General features: G+C 46.6%; 2 protein-coding genes across 5 annotated transcripts in view; both read right to left on the reverse strand.

Annotated features, from left to right (window-relative positions):
- The window catches only part of LOC146376977 (disabled homolog 2-interacting protein-like), a 29,744-nt gene extending 25,994 nt beyond the window's left edge, over positions 1-3,750 (reverse strand). For both annotated transcript variants that reach the window (XM_084947434.1, XM_084947433.1), the window contains exons 1-3: positions 3,675-3,750; positions 3,239-3,357; positions 1,645-1,897 (exon numbers count right to left, since the gene is read on the reverse strand). In XM_084947434.1, the coding sequence (XP_084803560.1) occupies positions 1,645-1,897; positions 3,239-3,357; positions 3,675-3,735 (433 nt within the window). In that variant the 5' untranslated portion in view covers positions 3,736-3,750. The remainder of the gene's footprint in view (positions 1-1,644; positions 1,898-3,238; positions 3,358-3,674) is intronic.
- Positions 3,751-12,150: 8,400 nt separating this feature from the next.
- On the reverse strand, positions 12,151-17,818 carry phf19 (PHD finger protein 19). Of its 3 annotated transcripts, none has more exons than XM_084947446.1 (14): positions 17,560-17,818; positions 16,959-17,139; positions 16,791-16,872; positions 16,593-16,697; positions 15,496-15,590; positions 15,239-15,387; positions 15,067-15,162; positions 14,799-14,988; positions 14,652-14,719; positions 14,415-14,555; positions 14,276-14,336; positions 14,115-14,200; positions 13,928-14,005; positions 12,151-13,857 (listed from the first exon to the last, which is right to left on the reverse strand). In XM_084947446.1, the coding sequence occupies exons 1-14, from the start codon at positions 17,610-17,612 to the stop codon at positions 13,512-13,514; spliced, it is 1,731 nt and encodes a 576-aa protein (XP_084803572.1). In that variant the 5' UTR covers positions 17,613-17,818; the 3' UTR covers positions 12,151-13,511. The 3 variants fall into 3 exon arrangements, with proteins under 3 accessions (XP_084803572.1, XP_084803571.1, XP_084803570.1); XM_084947445.1 differs by having other exon boundaries at positions 13,928-14,008; XM_084947444.1 differs by having other exon boundaries at positions 13,928-14,008; positions 14,276-14,555.
- Positions 17,819-19,790: the final 1,972 nt, after the last annotated feature.

The raw sequence follows: 19,790 nt of genomic DNA on the forward strand, positions 1-19,790 counted from the left end.
AGTTAGTGGTTACTTAGCATGTATTTAGTGTATAGTGTTGTGTGGTTAAAGGTTAGTTAGTGTGTAGTTAGTGTGTAGTGTTGTGTAGTTCGTGATTAGTTAGCGTGTAGTTAAATGTTAGCGTGTAGTTAGTGTGTAGTGTTGTGTAGTTCGTGATTAGTTAGCGTGTAGTTAAAGGTTAGCGTGTAGTTAGTGTGTAGTGTTGTGTAGTTAGTGGTTAGTTAGTGCGTAGTGTACTCATTGTTGTCTTGTGTGTCAGTGACGGCACTGCTGAATGTCACTGTTGCTGTTAAGAAGAGTCCAGTTTGAATGTTTGTAATAAACAGAGTGTGAAGCTTAAATTAAACTGTTATTTCTAACCAACCTGCCTCATGCTGTGCAGCTTTCCAACCCACTTACTGGGCTTCATGCTTGGGCTAAAGCCAAGAAAACCTGCAGACTGTATTTATAGGAAATATGTTTTGATTTCCATGCCACCCTAAGAGGAATTCTCTAGACCCGTCCCTGGAACCAGCACCAAGGTGTGGGAGCAACGGCTCTAACCTGGAGCCGTTCCAACAGATGCTCTCTGTAGACACAGTCGCATCACCCTGCACGTTTCACTGCACGACTAGTTTGGTTTTTTTTCTACAAGAGCTTAAAGGGTCGCAGAAAGGCTGAATGCAGAAGCTAATCCCATAACTGGAAAAGCTTTGGGAAAGATTTAGGAAGAGAAGTGGAACTGGAAAGGAGGAGAGGAATCAGGATTTCAAATCACAATTTAAAAATTATTTTGGAAATCAGCTGTTTAATTGTGAAATTTGGAAATGTTTAGATTTTTTCTATTGACAGCATTTTTTTTCTTTTCAATTTCTAATTTTTATTATTGGATTAATAATTAGTTTATATATATATATATATATATATATATATATATATATAAATTTATATATATAAATATATAATCTCTTCCTATTACGCAATACATGACCGCATAATGAAGCACTTTAGTATCTGATACAACACATTTAAAATGATTTGTACTTTAACCTCCTAGGACCTGGCGTCCACATATGTGGGCATCACATTTTGGGTTGTCTAGACCAAAATACAAAATTTTGCTCTACAAGGGCCTGATATCCACTTACGAGGACATTATACTACCACTGTTCCATCAAAGTTTAAAACGAATGTCCTCATACGTGGCTCTCATTTTTCTTAGGAACAAAAATCGGGTAAAAAATAAATAAATCTGGTGTTTCTTTGTTTTTACATTGATCGGGTCCCAATCAGCCCAAATATCAAAGAGAAATTAAAAATGCTGCCGTGGAAGAGTTCAGGTCTTAGGAGGTTAATATTAATCGGTGACATCATCTATGACCGCGCTGATAAACTTTATTTAACCTGACGCGTCTCAGTGACCTGACACGGATCATACTTTCACCTGTCTCTGTGACCTTTGACCTCCGGACAGTAATATCCACCTACAGTCTCTCCACCCTCTGAGCTCCTGGTGACCTAAGGAGTCGTCTGCCATGTTGCCATGGTAACACAGATTATGAGATTAATAATGTGACATGATGTGATGAAGCAGACGCTCTAATCCGGCTGCGCTCACACGAAAAACACACAAGCACTCGCCGCCGCTTCTTTTTCTTTTCTTACCACCGCAAGAGTCAAAGTCTGCGTCCATCATCTGTCCACCTGTCGGTCCACCTGTCGGTCCACCTGTCTGTCTGTGTCTCAGTGCTCCTGTCTGTCTGTTCGTCTGTCTCCGTCTTCTGCAGCTGCTTGAACCCGTCTCATCTTCCTTACCTTTGTGGGCGGGGCGAGAAGGTGCCGAGGTCACATGGAGCGTGTATCTAAGCAACCACACAGTGCAAGTCTCCGCCCTCTCTGTGAGGAGCAGAGGATGAACCTGAAGGAGGAGAGAAGGGAGAGAGGAGGATCCGATGTTTTTCTTCTGAAACCACGATGCCTGACCTCTGACCTCTGACTGAGTAAACATGAGAATATTATAAAGAATCATAAAAAGATGTCAGTTACAGCTCGTCCCCAGCCCTGGCCCCGCCCCCGTCTAACATTAGAGGTGTGCAGGTGAGTCACCGCTGCAGGACTGAAGATAAACTCTCCCTGTAAACTCGCTCATCATGTGACCCTGACCACTTCCTGCTTAGTCTGAGTCTGAGGATGAATTCATAGCGCGGCCCAGCCAAAGTCCAGTTTCCAACAATGGCGGCAGCTACTAAGTTTTAAAATTACTCTTACTAATCTTTCTGGGTCACAAAATAAACTTTTAACATATTTTCAGGCGAGAAAGTAGCTGTGTAAACATCAAATATCTGCTCGGTTTATCAAGATATCGCATATTTGCAAAAGCGCTCTGACGTTTTCGGAGACGTCTGTTACCCACCAGCTCGATAGCTCGCCGGGAGCTCGAGGGTCACTGAAGCCGCCGAGAACGTCACAACTCCCGGCACATCATCAGATCACCGCCGTCTTTCGCTACTCAGGTTAAACGTGATATAAAAGTCACTTAGACAACCTAAAAATGTTATTGTTGGGCTTTTTTCAGTGTTTTGTTTGTTCGTGAGTAAATCGGTTTGGCTGAGATCAAAGTTATTAGATTAAATAAAATAAAACTTTATTAATCCTCCGGGTGGTTTTCACACAGCTGAGTAAACGTCAAACAGAAAACTGATTAAATAGAAGTCTGTGTGTGTCTGTGTGTGTGTCTGTGTGTGTGTGTGTGTGTCTGCGTGTGTGTGTGTGTCTGCGTGTGTCTGTGTGTCTGCGTGTGTGTGTGTGTCTGTGTGTCTGTGTGTGTCTGCGTGTGTGTGTGTGTGTGTCTGTGTGTGTCTGTGTGTGTGTCTGTGTGTGTGTGTCTGTGTGTGTCTGTGTGTCTGCGTGTGTGTGTGTCTGTGTGTGTTTGTGTGTGTCTGTGTCTGTGTGTGTGTGTGTGTCTGTTTGTCTGTGTGTGTGTGTGTGTCTGTGTCTGCGTGTGTGTGTGTGTCTGTTTGTCTGTGTGTGTGTCTGTGTATGTGTGTGTGTGTCTGCGTGTGTGTGTGTGTGTCTGTGTATGTGTCTGTGTGTCTGCGTGTGTGTGTGTCTGTGTGTGTTTGTGTGTGTCTGTGTGTGTGTTTGTGTGTGTGTCTGTGTGTGCGTGTGTGTATGTGTCTGTGTGTCTGTGTCTGTGTGTGTTTGTGTGTGTGTCTGTGTGTCTGCGTGTGTGTCTGTGTGTCTCTGTGTGTGTGTATACCTCCAGGTCGTCCAGCATTAGTAAGCGTGATTCTGATAGGATACAGAACATTTTACTCCAGATGTCAGGCTCCGCCCTCCGGCCACAGGACAGCCAATGAATGGAGGCGCTCTTCAGTTCTGTGGCATCATCACAGCAGCATTATGATATGTTTATGCACTTCCTGCTTTCTTCAGACTGGACAGATCTCTAACGAAGCGTGTTATTGGCCCTCGTTAACACTGTGGGACACAGACCACGACACACCTTCCACACAGGTGACCCTTTAGGGTGAACCTGATGTTAAATACATCACATGACCTGGTGGCTGTTCAGAGGTTAAATATTCACTCGGTTGCATAAATGAAGCTCCACCCTCTGACCTCACAGACAGACGGGCACCCAGGTAACGTGCATGTGACCTCAGCTGTGTGAAACTCTCCCTATTTCTACTCACCAATCACGTTCATCCACCCCAGGTGCTGACACCTGGACAGGTGTTTCACCAGCTGCTCCATAGGAGGGAGGCAGGGAGACACACCTGAGACAGACAGGTAGAAACAGAAGAGTCAGTTTGTACCTGACAGCTGTGGACAGGAGTCCTGAAGTGTCCATGGTACACAGCTTCCTGCAAAGCTTTGGCTCCGTCCTCAAACTGTTCATTGGTCTCATGCTGAGCGTTGAGAGAAGAAGCCACGCACACGTATATGCACGTGTCACGGTAACCGTGGTGATCTGACTGTAAATAATGTTTGAGCCCATCTCAACCTGAGCTCACACTGGAATATGGAGCCGCTAAATCTCTCTGCTGGTTTTCACTGAGCTGAACCTGCTGCTGTATGTCAGTAACAGCACATCCTCCTGTGACTGTGATGTCACAATCATCGTCACTCTGAGACAGGATGTTTCTAACTTTAGAGATGTTGGAAGAAAGCAGTCTTACATATTTGTTTAATATGTGCGTTGAAGGACATGTCCTGGTCGAAAATGACTCCAAGGTTCCTCACAGTGTTACTGGAGGCCAAGGGAATGAACAGAAGTGGTCCTAGCACTGAACCCTGTGGAGCTCCATAATAACCTTAGTGTGTGACGAGGACTCTCCAGGTACAAGAACAGACATTCACAGATATCCCACAGCTCCGGTGGAAATTAAATTGTTGGGAAGCATTTATGTAACAAAGTGTTTTGCAGGTTGCCTCTGTGGTGGCCATCTTGTTTTCCCAGTAAAGTGGAAGCCTGCCTCAATTGCAGCTCTTTTATAGGCCAGTCTGTATTAAGAAGGCGTGTCTTTAGAGTATTTAAAGGGAGCAGGAAATGGATTGGGAGCCATTTTGAGAAGTTGCTGTCTGCATGTGCATGATGTTGGCAAGAGACAATAAAACAATTACTTTAATTAAGATAGAGTGAAGTCTGATGTTTCCCTCACCGCCCCTCACTGTGTAACAGTTGGTGGCAGCAGTGGGATTCGGTTACGCCTGTGAATGAGGGACAGAACACGCTGAATGAGGGGTGTAGGACGTGGAAGAAACCGTTGGACAAGGAAAAACCCCCTTGCTGACATGGAAGAAAGAGAAGGTGGACAAACAATTGAGCCAGGTCCACCACCTGAAGGAGAACTGGGTGGCTGGAGTGGCACCGGGGTCCACTGAAGTGGCTTCGACGATGAACATAATTTCCTACATATTGCAGATGAGAGACAAACTGGAAACATACAGAGAACAGGTTAGAGACCATATGCAGAAGGCGCAGCAAAAGCAAAAGGTATGGTATGACAAGCATGCCTGTGAGAGAGAACTAAATACTGGTCAAAAAGTTTTGGTACTTTTGCCTACTGGACCAAGTAAGTTGCTGGCTAAGTGGCAAGGACCTTATACTGTGGCCAGAAAAACCGGCCCAGTGACATATGAGGTCATTTGTCCAGAGAAACACAAATCAAAGCAACTGCTACATGTAAACTTGTTAAAAGAGTATCATGAAAGAAACGCCCCAGAACCAGGTGTGAAGCAAATCCTGATGGTACAAGATGTTCGGCCTGAAGACAGTGGCATTCTGGAGGTTGGAGAAGCTGAGATGAGCCCATTCAGAGGCATGCCAAATCTGAAGACCCTCCTGAACATCTGACTGAAGATCAGTGGCAACAGTTGAATGAGGTGAGGCAATCCTTTCCATCTTTGTTCTTAGACACACCGGGGCGAACAAATATCATAACACATAACATCATCTTGAAAGACACAAAACCTCTTCGTCTTAAGCCTTACAGGATACCAGAACGGATGGTGGAACCGTTGAGGAAGGAGGTTCAGATGATGCTGGAACTGGGAGTGATTGAGCCCTCAAGGAGTGAGTGGTCAAACCCCATTGTACTTGTTCCAAAGAAAGACTCCCCTCAACTACGATTTTGTTCAGACATGAGAAAGCTAAATAGTATTTCCTGTTTTGATTCTTATCCAATGCCACGGATTGATGAGCTACTGGAAAGACTAGGAAAAGCTAGATACATTACAACCTTAGATTTGTGTAAGGGTTACTGGCAAGTGCCCTTAGAGCCGTCCTGTAAAGAATACACAGCCTTCCAAATTCCAGGAATGGGCTTATTTCAGTACACCGTGTTGCCCTTTGGTCTTCATGGGGCACCTGCAACTTTTCAAAGGTTGATGGACATTATCCTTAATGGTTGTTCAAAGTTTGCAGCTGCCTACCTGGATGATGTGGTGATTTACAGTGAGTCTTGGGAGGAACACCTGCAGCATCTAAAGGTTGTGATGGCAAAGATCCAGAAGGCTGATTTGACTCTGAATGTGAGCAAGTGTGCCTGGGCACAAGAAGAGGTGAAGTATCTAGGATACATTGTTGGCCATGGACAAATAAAGCCACAAGTTGCAAAGGTAAAGGCTATACAAACAATTCCCAGACCTAAAACCAAGAAGCAAGTGAGGTCGTTTCTGGGCTTGGTTGGCTGGTATCGGAGGTTTATTCCCCATTTCTCAACCTTGGCAGCCCCTCTTACAGATCTCACGAGAAAACACACTTCTAAAGTGATGTGGAATGACGACTGTGAACATGCCTTCCAATGTTTAAAGAGACAGATTTCTGAAGCCCCTGTTTTGCAAAGCCCGGATTTTTCCAAACCATTTGTTGTACAGGTAGATGCCTCTAATGTTGGACTTGGAGCAGTGCTGGCTCAAGGAGAAGCTGGTGAAGAAAAACCTGTGCTTTTCTTAAGTAAGAAGCTGTTTGACAGGGAAAAAAACTATTCTACAGTAGAAAAAGAAGGACTGGCAATTAAGTGGGCAATTGATTCGTTGAAATATTATCTCCTTGGAAGAGAATTTATTCTTCAGACAGATCACCGATCCCTGGTGTGGATGCACTCCAAGCAACATCAAAATGCGAGGATACTGCGCTGGTGCCTAGCCCTCCAGCCATACCAGTTCACCGTCCAGCATTGTCCGGGTAAGAACAATCTTATTGCTGACTATCTTTCCCGTTTGCCGGAGATGTGTCGACCAGAAGGGGGGGGTAGTGAGTAATGTTGGGAAGCATTTATGTAACAAAGTGTTTTGCAGGTTGCCTCTGTGGTGGCCATCTTGTTTTCCCAGTAAAGAGGAAGCCTGCCTCAATTGCAGCTCTTTTATAGGCCAGTCTGTATTAAGAAGGCGTGTCTTTAGAGTATTTAAAGGGAGCAGGAAATGGATTGGGAGCCATTTTGAGAAGTTGCTGTCTGTATGTGCATGATGTTGGCAAGAGACAATAAAACAATTACTTTAATTAAGATAGAGTGAAGTCTGATGTTTCCCTCACCGCCCCTCACTGTGTAACATAAATACAGGAGCAAAACACATAGACTGATGTGATACGGATTCGGGTTCGGGGTGTGTGTGTCAGTGGTGTGCATGCTGGTGTGCTTACACCATGTGGCGTGCACAGTGTCGGCTGTTGGTCGGCTGGTCATTCTGAAAGCGTCTTTGCGCTCACCAAGTCCCGTTTGAGCACATTGGCACATCCCAAGACCAGAAACAGAGGTGAGGCGGTTCTGGAGGCTGGCTACTACTGGCAGGTCGTCCCGAACTTTGCAGAGCTGACCAGCCCCTTAACTTAACTCACACAAAAGCTTTTGTCCCAGCAGGTAGGGGGGGAAGCCTGCTACTGCACAAGGACAACAAAGTGCTGGGCAATCCAGAGGGCGGTGGATCCCTGTTAGGATCACGCTGCAGTGACCTGACTGATACTGCACGGCTGTGCTGTTAGGACTGTAATGTGTTCTTTGCTGTTCATTTTAAGGCAAAATTCGTTCGTTGCTTGCTTCCTTTGGCCTTGTTTTCCTTCTCTTTTCTTTGTTTTGTTTCTCTTCTTCATCCCCTTGAAATGTGAGCCCTGCTTTAAGTTTAGGGGTTAACGTTAACAGTGCAGGTACGAAGCTGGTGGTACGAGGAATACTTAGCTAATATGGGACGAGAGCAGGGGGCTTAGGGGTGCTGTTCGATGCAACCTGCTTGGGTGATATTGGTGGTTGGTATTGTGTTAGTTTTCTTTACATTGTGGCATGTTATTGTATTTTATTCCTTGGGTGGGGTTGGTTTTTGTGTTTTGTTGTTTTTGTCCCCTTCCTTCCACTTTCCCTCAAACCACCTATTTGTTCCTTCAATGACAGTGTTTTTCATGTCTGGCACAGAAAGGGTCTAAAATCTTTTGCAGATGATTTTAGGCCCTTGCAAATTGTCCTTCTTATATGTAGAAGGACAATTTGCAAGTTTTTCTCAATTATCCACCAAATTTGTCATTGCTGCTGCTCCGTTTCTTCATTGTTTACATGTCAGACACTACGTGCAGACTATGTCAGCACAATTCCCCCAAAAACCTCCAGACAATCCAGTAGATCACATGTGTCAAACTTAAGGCCCACGGGCCACATCTGGCCCGGTGTACGTTTATATCCGGCCCGCAAGATCATTTTATATAGATTTATTATTATTGTTATGCATGGCCCGGCGATATGAGGCGCTAATAACACACAAACTACAGATCCCATAATGCAGCGCTGCAGCCTCCTTGCCGAACGCTAGGCTAGCTGAACCAAGTCAAACTTCTGTTATAGAGATTGAAAATGTGACGTCATTCCAGGGTAAAACCGCAAAGGATTGTGGGTACGAGTGGCAAGCGGTACTAGCACACACAGGCTTTCACATGAAAACAGTCACACAGCAATAAAAAGAACACAAAAAAATGGCAAGAAGCTGTTGTATTATTAACTGCAATAGTTGGTCGCATGACAGCCACGGGAAGCCGACGGGTAAAGAGATCGTTGTTATCGGATTACGTCGTGGAAGAGAAATTGTTCAAGCTGTGTTAATGTTTGTTGTGTTTTGTAGGAAAACCAGCCTACAAAATGCAGGAATGTGATCCAGACTGGGCCCCCTCTATCAACCTGGGTCATACTGAGTTTAAAGCTGCTACCACAGCCAGATCTGATCGGTTAAGAGAGAGAGTGATATCAAAACAGCCACAAAACGTCTGCATATATGTGCCCAAGTGTTGTATTGAAGCAAGTGATGAATAACTGTTTTCCAGTATGTTGTTTTGCAATGTTGTTGTTTTTTTTTGTTGCATTGTTGATTTGTTTTTCACCCAAGCAGCTAATAAAGCTGATGGAATACAATGTTGCCTCTTAAGATTCTATAATAGAATGAAACAATAATGCCAGTTATAAATAAAGACAATAATTGAATGAATAATGAAACTCATTTTTTTCTATTAGATCTGAAAATGTTGTGTAACACTACAACCTGAAACGACAAATAGATGCGTTGGCCCGTGCAGGAGATAAAGGAAAAAATGTAACAGCAGCTGTGAAATGGAATCGTCCAAATCACCAAAGTAAACTGGACCTGGGCCTGTTGCAGGATCTGAAGTTACTAAACATCTTGAGTGTATGCACTCAAACTTAGGACCATATAATAATAAATATGTGCGTGATGAAAGTCGGGCAGCACGCTGACGTCCTTACTCCACTCTGTATGCTCGTGTGGGTCTGACCCTTTCACTCCTTTGATTTTTTTCCTCGTACTTTTTTGCCTCTTCGTCACGTCTGTCTTCGTGCGGAGCTGCCGTGTTCACCGTGGTTTTGTACATCACTGTTTTTGGGGCAAATAAAATGCAAGTAGGGATTAAAACTGCAGAATTAAGATTAGCGGTGCTGGAAATGCTAGCGCTTGATGCAGTGTTTTGATTTTGTTGCCACTCGTACCTACAATGCAACGCGCGAAAGTCACGTGGTCTGTCAATCTCTATTGCGAAGCTAGCCGCTCACAATGGCGAAGAGAAAAGTTAATTCTGAAAACAGAGCCTTTCAGCACCGGTGGGAGGCTGAAAATGTGTTTACAGACATTGCTGGTAAACCCGTGTGTCTTATTTGTGGAGCTAATGTGGCTGTAATTAAGGAATTTAATTTAAGACGGCACTACGAGACAAAACGTCAGGATAAGCTGAAAAACCTAAATGCAGAAACTACAGAAAGTAGAAGAGCTAAAGAAGAATCTGACATTTCAGCAGACGTTTGTCACCAGAGCAAAATCACAAAGTGAAGCTGTTGTGAAAGCAAGTTTTATTGTGGCAGAGGAGCCAAATCAGCCCGGCTATTTACCGAGGGAGAGTTTCTGAAGAGCTGCATGATGAAGCTGTGCGACGTCTTGTGTCCAGACAAAACGCAGATTTTGGCAAATGTGAGCCTGAGCAGAAACGTATGTCAAAGTGTAACCGACATGAAACTGCCCTGGGACAAACTTGTTGGACGGAGCGCCGGTGCTGTGTGGTGAAAAAATCTGAATAGTCAGCAGGATGCGAGTGAAGAGCAGGAGGAGAACTGTACCGGCGAGTTAACAGCACATCACTGCATCACACACCAGGAAACGCTGTGTGGTAAAGTCCTAAAAATGGAGCATGTAATGATCACTGTGACGCAAACCGTGAATTTGATCCGAACTAAAGGTTTAAATCACCGTCAATTTCAGTCTTTTATGATGCGGTGAAGGCATTTCAAGTGAAGCTGTCACTAATGCACCAGTGCAACCTGCCGCACTTTCCCTGTTGCCAAGTAATGTTGAGCCAAGTCAGTGCAACAGTGTTCCCAAATGCGCACTTTGCTGATAAACTGAGCGCGCTGAGTTCGTGGCGCTTTGGTGACTTTGAAGCACAAAAAGAGAATTTCGAGCTGCTTCACAACCCAACGTGGAAACTGCACCTGTGCAGATTCAGATGGAGCTGCAGTGTAATGATGCACTCAGGCAAAGTATGACACTGACTGGCCCGCACAGTTTATTAGCTCCACTCCTGCAGCAACGCCCAGCTCCGTCTACATGCGGCTCCAACCTTGTGTTTGCTTTCATTTACTTTTTCTGGGGTTTTGGCTGCATGTTCATATTTCTAACTTGCATAATTTTGACAGGATATATTTTTATGGAGAGCAAAATATTTAAAGTTAAAGTTTATTCTTTAAAGTTTATTTATTCTGGAATTATATTCCTGTCTGTATTCATATTTATGCTTACAAAACATTGTTTTAGTGTGTTCAATAAATGTTTATCTTGTTTGGCCCACGGCCTAAAGTGTGCCTTGAGGTTTGGCCCCCAGTGCAATTGAGTTTGGCACCCCTGCAGCAGATGATATTTTAATGGTCAGTCCAACCTCCAGGGGCATAATGTCATCCTTGTACAATCTAATCTCCCACTTACAATGTTCTTCAGTAGCTGCCATCGAATCTAAATGGGAACAAGACATAACTTTCGTATCACAGGTGACCTGTGGGACTCTGTCCTCGGCCAAGTTCACAATATATCGATGTGTGCTCGACACTCATTTAAGATCATCGGGTGCATTGATCCAGGGTTAGGCTGGAGCATATATACCCAGAGGTGGACCCAGCCTGTAGGGGGTGCTCCTGGTACATTACTTCATATGTACTGGTCCTTCATTGGCCAACGTTTGGAACTCTGTTTACCAAACGATGTCTGAAGTCCTCAAATTAAACCAGAGCCACTCTGTGCTACGCTTGATGCGCCCAGGACCTGAAGCTGCCCAACTCCAGAGTCAGTATGTATCTTTTACTCCCGCATGTGCAATGAGTAAAAGATACAACGTCCTGCTTTGTTTAGTTCAGTTCTTTAAATTCTTAAGTACTTTGTTATACGTAGCACTGAAACCTTTGTCTAATGAAAGGTCAGGATGAAATGGAAAATGCAGTTAGAAGGAACATTTACACGATCTCCTCCACGTTTATTATGTTGATGTTTTCGCGTAGTGTTTGGAGAACTGGAACAGCTCTGGTTATGGCCACCATGCAGATACATCTCTCAGTGAGGAACCTTCCGGAGCAAAAAGGGTCGTTTGGAACGCACCTCGGATCTCCCTTAGACTGTGCTGCTTTAAATCAGGTCCCTGATTTAAGGGAAAACATGAGCTGGACCTCATGTCTGACCTCAGGCAGGCGTAAAGAAACACAGAGAGCAGGTACACAAACACAAAGTATGGACAGGTGAAGAAGCTTACAGGTAGATGCAGGTGGTCTCCTCTGCTGTGAATCTGTCACATCGCCACGTTACCCATCTGTCTGAATACCTGTGTGAGTGCTGGGACCCTCAGGACAACGACACAGATGCACCTGAACACTCATGCAGGTTTCTCTGCCTTTTAACACCTTAACTGGATTATCAGATTACCTGCACTAGTCACACACACACACACACACACACACACACACACCTGCCTTTGTGAGGACTCTCAGTAACATGAAAGCTCCCCAGGACCCTGTAAATCTGGACCCATAAAGTTAGACCTAGAGCCAGGTGTAGACTGACTGTGACACTCACAGGTTTTAACAAACCCAGGTTTCCACGCATCTCTGCTTCTCAGACACACACAGAAACACAGAAAGGTCAAAGGTCAGAAAACATTTGTTTTTAATCCAGAGAAAGCTGGCAGCTGATTGGTCAGCTGGAGAGGAAAACAGCAAACAAACAGTCACATGATCAAAACAAGCATTTAACAGGCCAATAGGAGCAGAGCATATCTTAAAGTGACAGAGTGCCAGTTTAACGTCTCAGAGACTGTTAGCACTATTAGCATCCCTCATTCACAAATATGGGCTGCGTTAGCTTCAAGCTAGGAGAAACACTGATCGGTGGCTCAGATTGATCACCAGCAGGCGCACTTTGGTGTTTGCATAGACGACGAATGGGATGCTCCGCAGGTGAGATCATGTGATAGAGTGAGAACACTGCACAGGTGAGGAAGGGGCAGGTAAACATATGACTAAGTGCTTCTGATCAGGTACACAACATGAAAACTTCAGGGGAGGGAGGGGGCAAGAGAGGCAGGGTGCTGTCTGACAGCCAGGGGGCGCTGCATGGGGAACTGCATGGGGAACTGAGTGTTTTACAAATCAGAGCAAAAGAAGAACTCCACCAGTGTGACATCATTACAACCAGGAAAACAACTAATCAGTGTGTGAGGCTGCAAACATGGTGGAGGTGGGAGGAGTCAGACGGGAGCTCTGTGTGTCTCTTTGGCTGCATTTAAACACTTTTTAAACTAAAAACTATTTTTTCCAGGATCGAGTTCAGCTTTGATTCCTGATTCCTCAAAACTCACCAGCCAGCTGGGGATATACAGCCCACATGTTTAACGGGGACACGGGGAGCCCTGTGGTTTAACGGGGACACGGGGAGCCCTGTGGTTTAACGGGGACACAGAGAGCCCAGTGGTTTAATGGGGATCCAAATGTTTAACAGCGACACAGGGAGACCAGGTGGTTTAACGGGGACACAGAGAGCCCAGTGGTTTAATGGGGATCCAAATGTTTAACAGGGACACAGGGAGACCAGGTGGTTTAACGGGGACACGGGGAGCCCGGTGGTTTAATGGGGATCCAAATGTTTAACAGCGACACAGGGAGACCAGGTGGTTTAACGGGGACACAGAGAGCCCAGTGGTTTAATGGGGATCCAAATGTTTAACAGGGACACGGGGAGCCCTGTGGTTTAACGGGGACACAGAGAGCCCAGTGGTTTAATGGGGATCCAAATGTTTAACAGGGACACGGGGAGACCAGGTGGTTTAACGGGGACACGGGGAGCCCGGTGGTTTAATGGGGATCCAAATGTTTAACAGCGACACAGGGAGACCAGGTGGTTTAACGGGGACACAGTGTCAGTTCAGGTTTCAACCAATAAGCAGCTCACCAGCAGCAAGTGTAGAGGAAAAGGAATCAAAGCTTCTAACACCACCTGGACCTTGACCCGTCCTAATAAGGGGTCGTCCCCTCCCACTCCAGCAAGTACTGGACCGTCCCCTGAGGGGTGGTGCGGCGAGCCAACACCTGGTAGCGCTCGCCATTGGTTAGCCTACCCGCTACTCCAAAGTAAGAGGAGATGGAGGAGTGGAGGTGGGAGTTGTCAGACGGCAGCGGTGAGTGGTCTGACAAGAAGTGGGAGGAGTCTGTGGTCAGGTGGGTGTGGTTTGTAGCTTCCTGGGCCCCAATGATGCCAGAAGGCTCTTCCCCTCCAAGCTCCTCCCCTGCCTCACTGCGATTGGCCCACTGGCTGTAACTGTTCCGGGGTAACTTCCTCTTTCTGCTGCCCATCCTTCTCCTGAAGACAGAGGTCAAAGGTCAGATATCAAAAGCCTAGGGTTGGTGAGTCAGGTGTTCACTCAGCTCACCTGAAGTGGTAGGAGGAGGCGGAGCCAGAGGTGGAGGCATCGGTGGAGTCCTGATCGATGCTGACGGCTCTGCTGGAGCTGCTGAGGAAGAACAGCAACGTCACAGGTGCGCCACCGTATGACGTGAACGGGAAAGCACAGGTAAGCACAGCATCAATCAGAGCGCCGAGTCCAGCGCTGATCTCACCTCTTCAGGCTCTGCAGCTCATCCAGCGTGAAGTCAAAAATGTTGGCCATGTGGTGGTTGGCGGTCCAGCTGCAGGTCAGCTCGTTCTACGGGCAGAAGGTCACAGTCAGCGTGATGCATTAACAGCTTTAGAAACCACAGAAGAAGAAAATGAGCCTCACATTAGGAATGGCATCCTCGAGGAGCCACTTGGACTTCCTCTTTCTCCTCTCAGCTGAGCCGCTGAAGAAACAGAAATAAACACCACGGTTACGCTTCGTCCAATCACAGGCAGCGACGGCTGGCAGCAAGAGATCATACCTGCTCGCCGTCTTCTTCCTTGCCCCGCCCCCATCATTCTGAGCACGCTCAGGAAAGAGCTTGGAGGGGGGGTTAGGAGGGACCCTGGTCCTCAGACGAAAGATGCACTTCCTCTTTTTGATTTCCTTCCCGCACAGAAACCTGAACACACACACACACACACACGTTAAGAACACACATCCTGTGCTCATGTTACACACGTGTCATCGTGACGGCCTCGCTCTGATTGGTCCTTACTTGCTCTTGTACTTGTTGAGTGCGTCGAGCAGGTGCTGCCCCCTCTCTGCTGGGGGGGTGTTGGACAGCTGAACAAACACACAGAGGGTTAAATGAACACAGGCACACCACGTGATCTCAGCGTACCTGGCTCAGGTGTGCTATTACCTTCCCAAGCTGCAGGTGGTCCCAGTGGGTAGAGACGAAGGTGAGGATCTCGTCCAGTTCGAAATACTTCTTCTTGCTGCAGATGGACAGGTTGTAGAGCACCAGGTGGACCAGGTCCACCCACCTGAGGGACAGGCGCCGCACGCACTCTGAGCCCTTATTACACACCACGCACACAAACAAGTAGAACCTGCGGGAGGACAGGAAGTCAGAGCCATACCGGGGAAAGGTAGCAGGGGGAGGGGCGGAGCAGGGGGTGGAGCCTCACCTGTCTCCAAACATCATTGCTTCCTGCAGGCACTGAGTGCACGCCTCATGGAACCACTGTTGACACCTGAAGCACTGCAGCATCTTCAGGTACCACCTGCACACAAAGGTAATGCACGCAGGTGAATCAAGTAACGCCAACCACACCTGCAGCTCTCATCAGGCCAACTTACTCTCCAGGGCCGCCGCAGTAACAGTAACACTGCTGCTGATTGGTGCGGTGCTGCGAGTCCCAGTCCAGGGCCTCCAGCTCGTACGGAAGCACCTGTTTCATCACACTCAGGGCTTTGGCTATCACACCTTTCCTCAGAGCCCCGCCCTTCTGTGGGACACACAGGTGCAGAGACACGAGTTAGAGGCAGGCGAAACACACAAACAAACACAAATGAGAGTGAGAGAGACAGAGACACACAGGTGAGAAGCATCATACCCGGACCGCCAGAGCAAAGACGCAGCGTCTGCAGAACCACGGAGTCAGGGCGCCGCTGCCCTCTACTGGAGGAATGTGACACTGCTGGTGGAAACCTGACAGACAGGTGATGGTCAGAGCCCAGGATTCACCATAGCAACAGATAAACAAAGAGCACTCAGTCATCGTCACGGGCGTTTGATTCATTCAGGTGAATCCTGATGTGACCTTTGACCTTAAATCTGATCATCAGAAAGCATTTCTGCCTTTACTGCAAACAGAGGCTGCTCTAATGTTTCTACTATCAGCTTCACTCTGAGCTTCTGTTAAAGGTCAGAGGTCATTCACATTAGAAGTATCAGCAGTTATGGAGGAGCTCCACCTCCTGAGAAAACGCTGATGTCACTGCCAGCCCGTCCAATAAATCCCACCCCCAAACACCATGCAGTAGGGCTGGGCGATATATCGCGTTTTTAAATATATCGATATATTTTTTTATACACAATATGTTACTACGTTACGTTACAATTATACTTGTGGAGCCGCAAGTTTGCCTCTCTTTCGTCCACTTTTGTCTCTACGCAACGTTACTCTGCCTCGCCTCTCCTTCACTGAACACAACTCCCCCATCGCTTCACCTGCAGGCAACGACAAGATGCACACGGCAGCTATCAAAGAGGAGCTGCTCGTTAAAAAGAAAACATTTGGAGATTACTATTTTAGTGCTGTCAGCGTTAATCTCGTTAAAATGACGTTAACGGCATAAATGAGCATTATTATTTAATAAGTGTTGATAATTTCTTTCTTTTTTTTCTGAGTAATTTTTTCATGTACATCTGCGCTGTATGTTAATAAAAGTGCCTGTGTGAGACCTGGGACACAGTGTGACTAAGAACTCTCTTTTTCTTCTTACTTTATACCTTTAAAAAATATCGAGATATATATCGTATATCGCCATCCAGCTAAAGAATATCAAGATATGAATTTTGGGCCATATCGCCCAGTCCTACCATGCAGTCAGTTTTAGCTTCGCAGGTGTGACCCTCAGTCCGACCTGCAGAAAGCCCACAGGCAAGTGTTCCTAATAAACTGGTCCTGTGTGTGTGTGTCAGACTCACCGATCCCACACTTCCCACAGATCAGGATCTGGTTTGATTGGGTGTTGGAGTTTGGGTCCACCTCCTGGCACATGGAGCAGCGAGGCTCCTCCCCCGGTACTCCAGCTGCATTAGGATTGGACAAAAGAAGCAGATCACAGACATGAAGCACCTGTCTTGCCCTCTCTAGCTTTCTCTCACTCCACCCGTCCGTCTCACCGTGCTGGATGTCCTTCCAGAGGACCCAGAACTTGGAGTTGTCCTCAAAAGTGACGAAGCAGCTCTGCCTAGGGGGACTCACCTATCCACCAATCAGAACACAAAAACTCAGCCAATCACGATGAGCACGATGACGCTGCAGTGGGTGTCAGGTGAGCACACGCTTACCCGTTGGATCTTTCCCAGGTAGTACAGTCCATCTGACCAACGACAGAGCACGAACTGACCCACGCTCAGACTGGACTCCACCCCGTCAGGTTCGGGGACACGCCCCCCTTCACACCCTCCGCCCCCTGGAGACACCTGATGCTCCAGACCGCAGAACTCTTCGATCAGGTCCTCATACATCCTGCAGAGACACAGACAGACGGTCTGTGATTCATTCCTGAACTGCGCGGTGCATTGGAGGAGGGCTGACATGCGCAGTGCGTCCTCCCATCACATACCGTTAACAGAGCTCTAACCATCCAGTAACTACCCACCACACCCTAACGGGTTAACTAACGGAAAAGAGCTGATGAAGCGCGATAACCGACCGGAATAACGAGTAAACCGGGCCAAGAAATCCTGAACGATAACCCGGTAACAGCCCGTAATAATTCACGTTAAGAGGGCCTGCTCACAGAAAAACACTTGCACACAGTGATGAACTGACACGGGTTAAATTCAAGCGTTCCAACAGCTCTGTGTCCCGGGCTGAACTAACGGGCCACACTAAATCCCAGGGCTAAATCAGAGCGGGTCAGCGCAGAGAGGCAAGCCGTGATACCTGCATTGATCCGGGCTGTGCCTCCTTTCTGCCGGTCCTCCCGCTGCTGGCATCCCAGGACAGAAGGTCGTTGAGTCGATGCTTCTTCAGGGTGTCTGTCTGTCTGTCTCTGTCCGTCCCCCTCACGTCTGCCTGTCTGCCTCCCTTACGTCTGTCTGTCTGTCTGCTACTACTGCTCTCCGCGGCGCTAAACTTCAAACTTACTCCGGCGCCATTTTTCACTTTTCCCGCGAATCACAGCACGGCTTTTTTCCTTATCGTTCCGTCATCACGCCGCAGCGTCTACCCTAACTGTGATTGGCTGTTGCATTGAAGCCTGCGGGACCCTGCGCTGTGATTGGCTGTGAGAGGAAAAAAATAGTTTTACCGCGAGATTTTGTTTCTGAGCGAGATTTCTTGTGTAGCGGCGCCGCAGCTGTTCTTCCTACACGCTGCTGATCTACACCCAGCACCTCTCTGCGAGCTGAACTCCAGCTGTGACCGCCTTCCACTCTCACACACCACCCTCGGCTCCTCTCTCCCGCAAGTACACAGTTCAAGGGCGTAGATTTGGTTTTGGCATCGGTGGGGACGGATGATTCAGCCACCGAGCCCTGCCCCGTTTCTTTTTTTTTCCCTTTTTGTCTTTGCTTCTTGATAAAAGGAGAAATATACTTGCCTACATATGCTATTCTACATGCTTTTAAACAATTTAAAATTACAATTCATAGTTTTATATGTTAAATTACTATTAAACAAATGACTTAGTATTTTAGACTTTAGTTTACTTCAGCCATATTCCATATAAATCAGGTATCATACAAAAATAAAAATAGCTTCAAATACAGTCATGACAATAAAAGAACATGACTTTAAGGACTTAACAACATTACTTCAGTTACACCAACATCTCTGACACATCAGCACTAAGGGAACACTGAATGACCTGCTGGTTTTTGTCCATAAAACTACTCATCTAAGATTACCACAGAGTAAAAGATCTCTCAGCAACATTATGCAACATTTTAGGCACTGTTGCCCCGATCAGATCAGTGAGCTGGGATGTTTTATTCTAAACACGAACTACTGTTACAGCAACAGACATGGACTACATGCCCCACACAACAACTCAATGTCCACTATGTGACGCAGCCAAACACATGCCTGCTCCTCTCGTTAATCTATAACACCAAATCATCAGTCAGTCACCTGTGACCTCGCCTCTTCACCTCTGTCCGAGCTACAACATGGCAGAGCTGCCTCTGTCACCTGATGAATAACAGTGAGTCATTCCACATACATGCAGTCACACATGTGCTTCAAATACAGTCACAAACCAACAAGTCATCATCCAATTCCACCTGTGACCTTGTGTCACCATTGCTCTCTGAGCTTTGTGTTGGTTCTTCACCTGACAAACAGGACATACATGACAATAAGAATAAAATGTGCAGCTGCTTCAGTGTTTCTGTCACTTTGTGCAGATCTTGACTCGTCAGTAATGTTTGTAGCGTGAGTGCATTTTTACAACAATTTGTGCAAACTGCACTACAAGGTGGATATTTGCACAATCATGGTAAATGGCCTGTATTTATATAGCGCTTTACTAGTCCCTAAGGACCCCAAAGCGCTTTACATGTCCAGTCATCCACCCATTCACACACACATTCACACACTGGTGATGGCAAGCTACATTGTAGCCACAGCCACCCTGGGGCGCACTGACAGAGGCGAGGCTGCCGGACACTGGCGCCACCAGGCCCTCTGACCACCACCAGTAGGCAACGGGTGAAGTGTCTTGCCCAAGGACACAACGACCGAGACTGTCCAAGCCGGGGCTCGAACCGGCAACCTTCCGATTACAAGGCGAACGCCCAACTCTTGAGCCACGATCGCCCCCAATCATGACTACCTCATGACATTTTGTCTCAAAAATGAACCCTATGAATATGTCAGTGCCATTAGGAAGAAATTATTGTGTCACCAACATTTTAACGTTAGACATATAATTCTAACAGCCTCTGTAAACTAATATCCTGGCTGCTCGAGGCTGCAGTTTTCTCTGACAGTTTCAATCAAAATTAGAAATGCTGCTCTGAGACTGAGAGAACTAATAGTGCTGCATGTTGTGCAGTTAGTTTCCAAACGTTATTCATGGTTACATACAGTTTTAGACTGATGCGGGCCAAAGCCTAGCATAGCCTGTAACGTTATTGTGATGGACACATTTTATGAGTGAACTTGACTTTAAG

This window comes from Perissodus microlepis, chromosome 12 (assembly GCF_051167445.1).
Source record: "Perissodus microlepis isolate ML-2025 ecotype Zambia chromosome 12, ASM5116744v1, whole genome shotgun sequence".
Classification (NCBI taxonomy): domain Eukaryota; kingdom Metazoa; phylum Chordata; class Actinopteri; order Cichliformes; family Cichlidae; genus Perissodus; species Perissodus microlepis.

Excerpts from the sequence above, each read along its gene's own strand:
- phf19 (XM_084947444.1), bottom strand. The coding sequence starts at position 17,612 with ATGCCAGCAGCGGGAGGACCGGCAGAAAGGAGGCACAGCCCGGATCAA. Across the intron at positions 16,873-16,958 it reads ACCTGGGAAAGATCCAACGG|GTGAGTCCCCCTAGGCAGAG; the intron begins GTAAGCGTGTGC and ends ATTGGTGGATAG. Across the intron at positions 14,009-14,114 it reads GAGCTGCAGAGCCTGAAGAG|CAGCTCCAGCAGAGCCGTCA; the intron begins GTGAGATCAGCG and ends GTTCTTCCTCAG.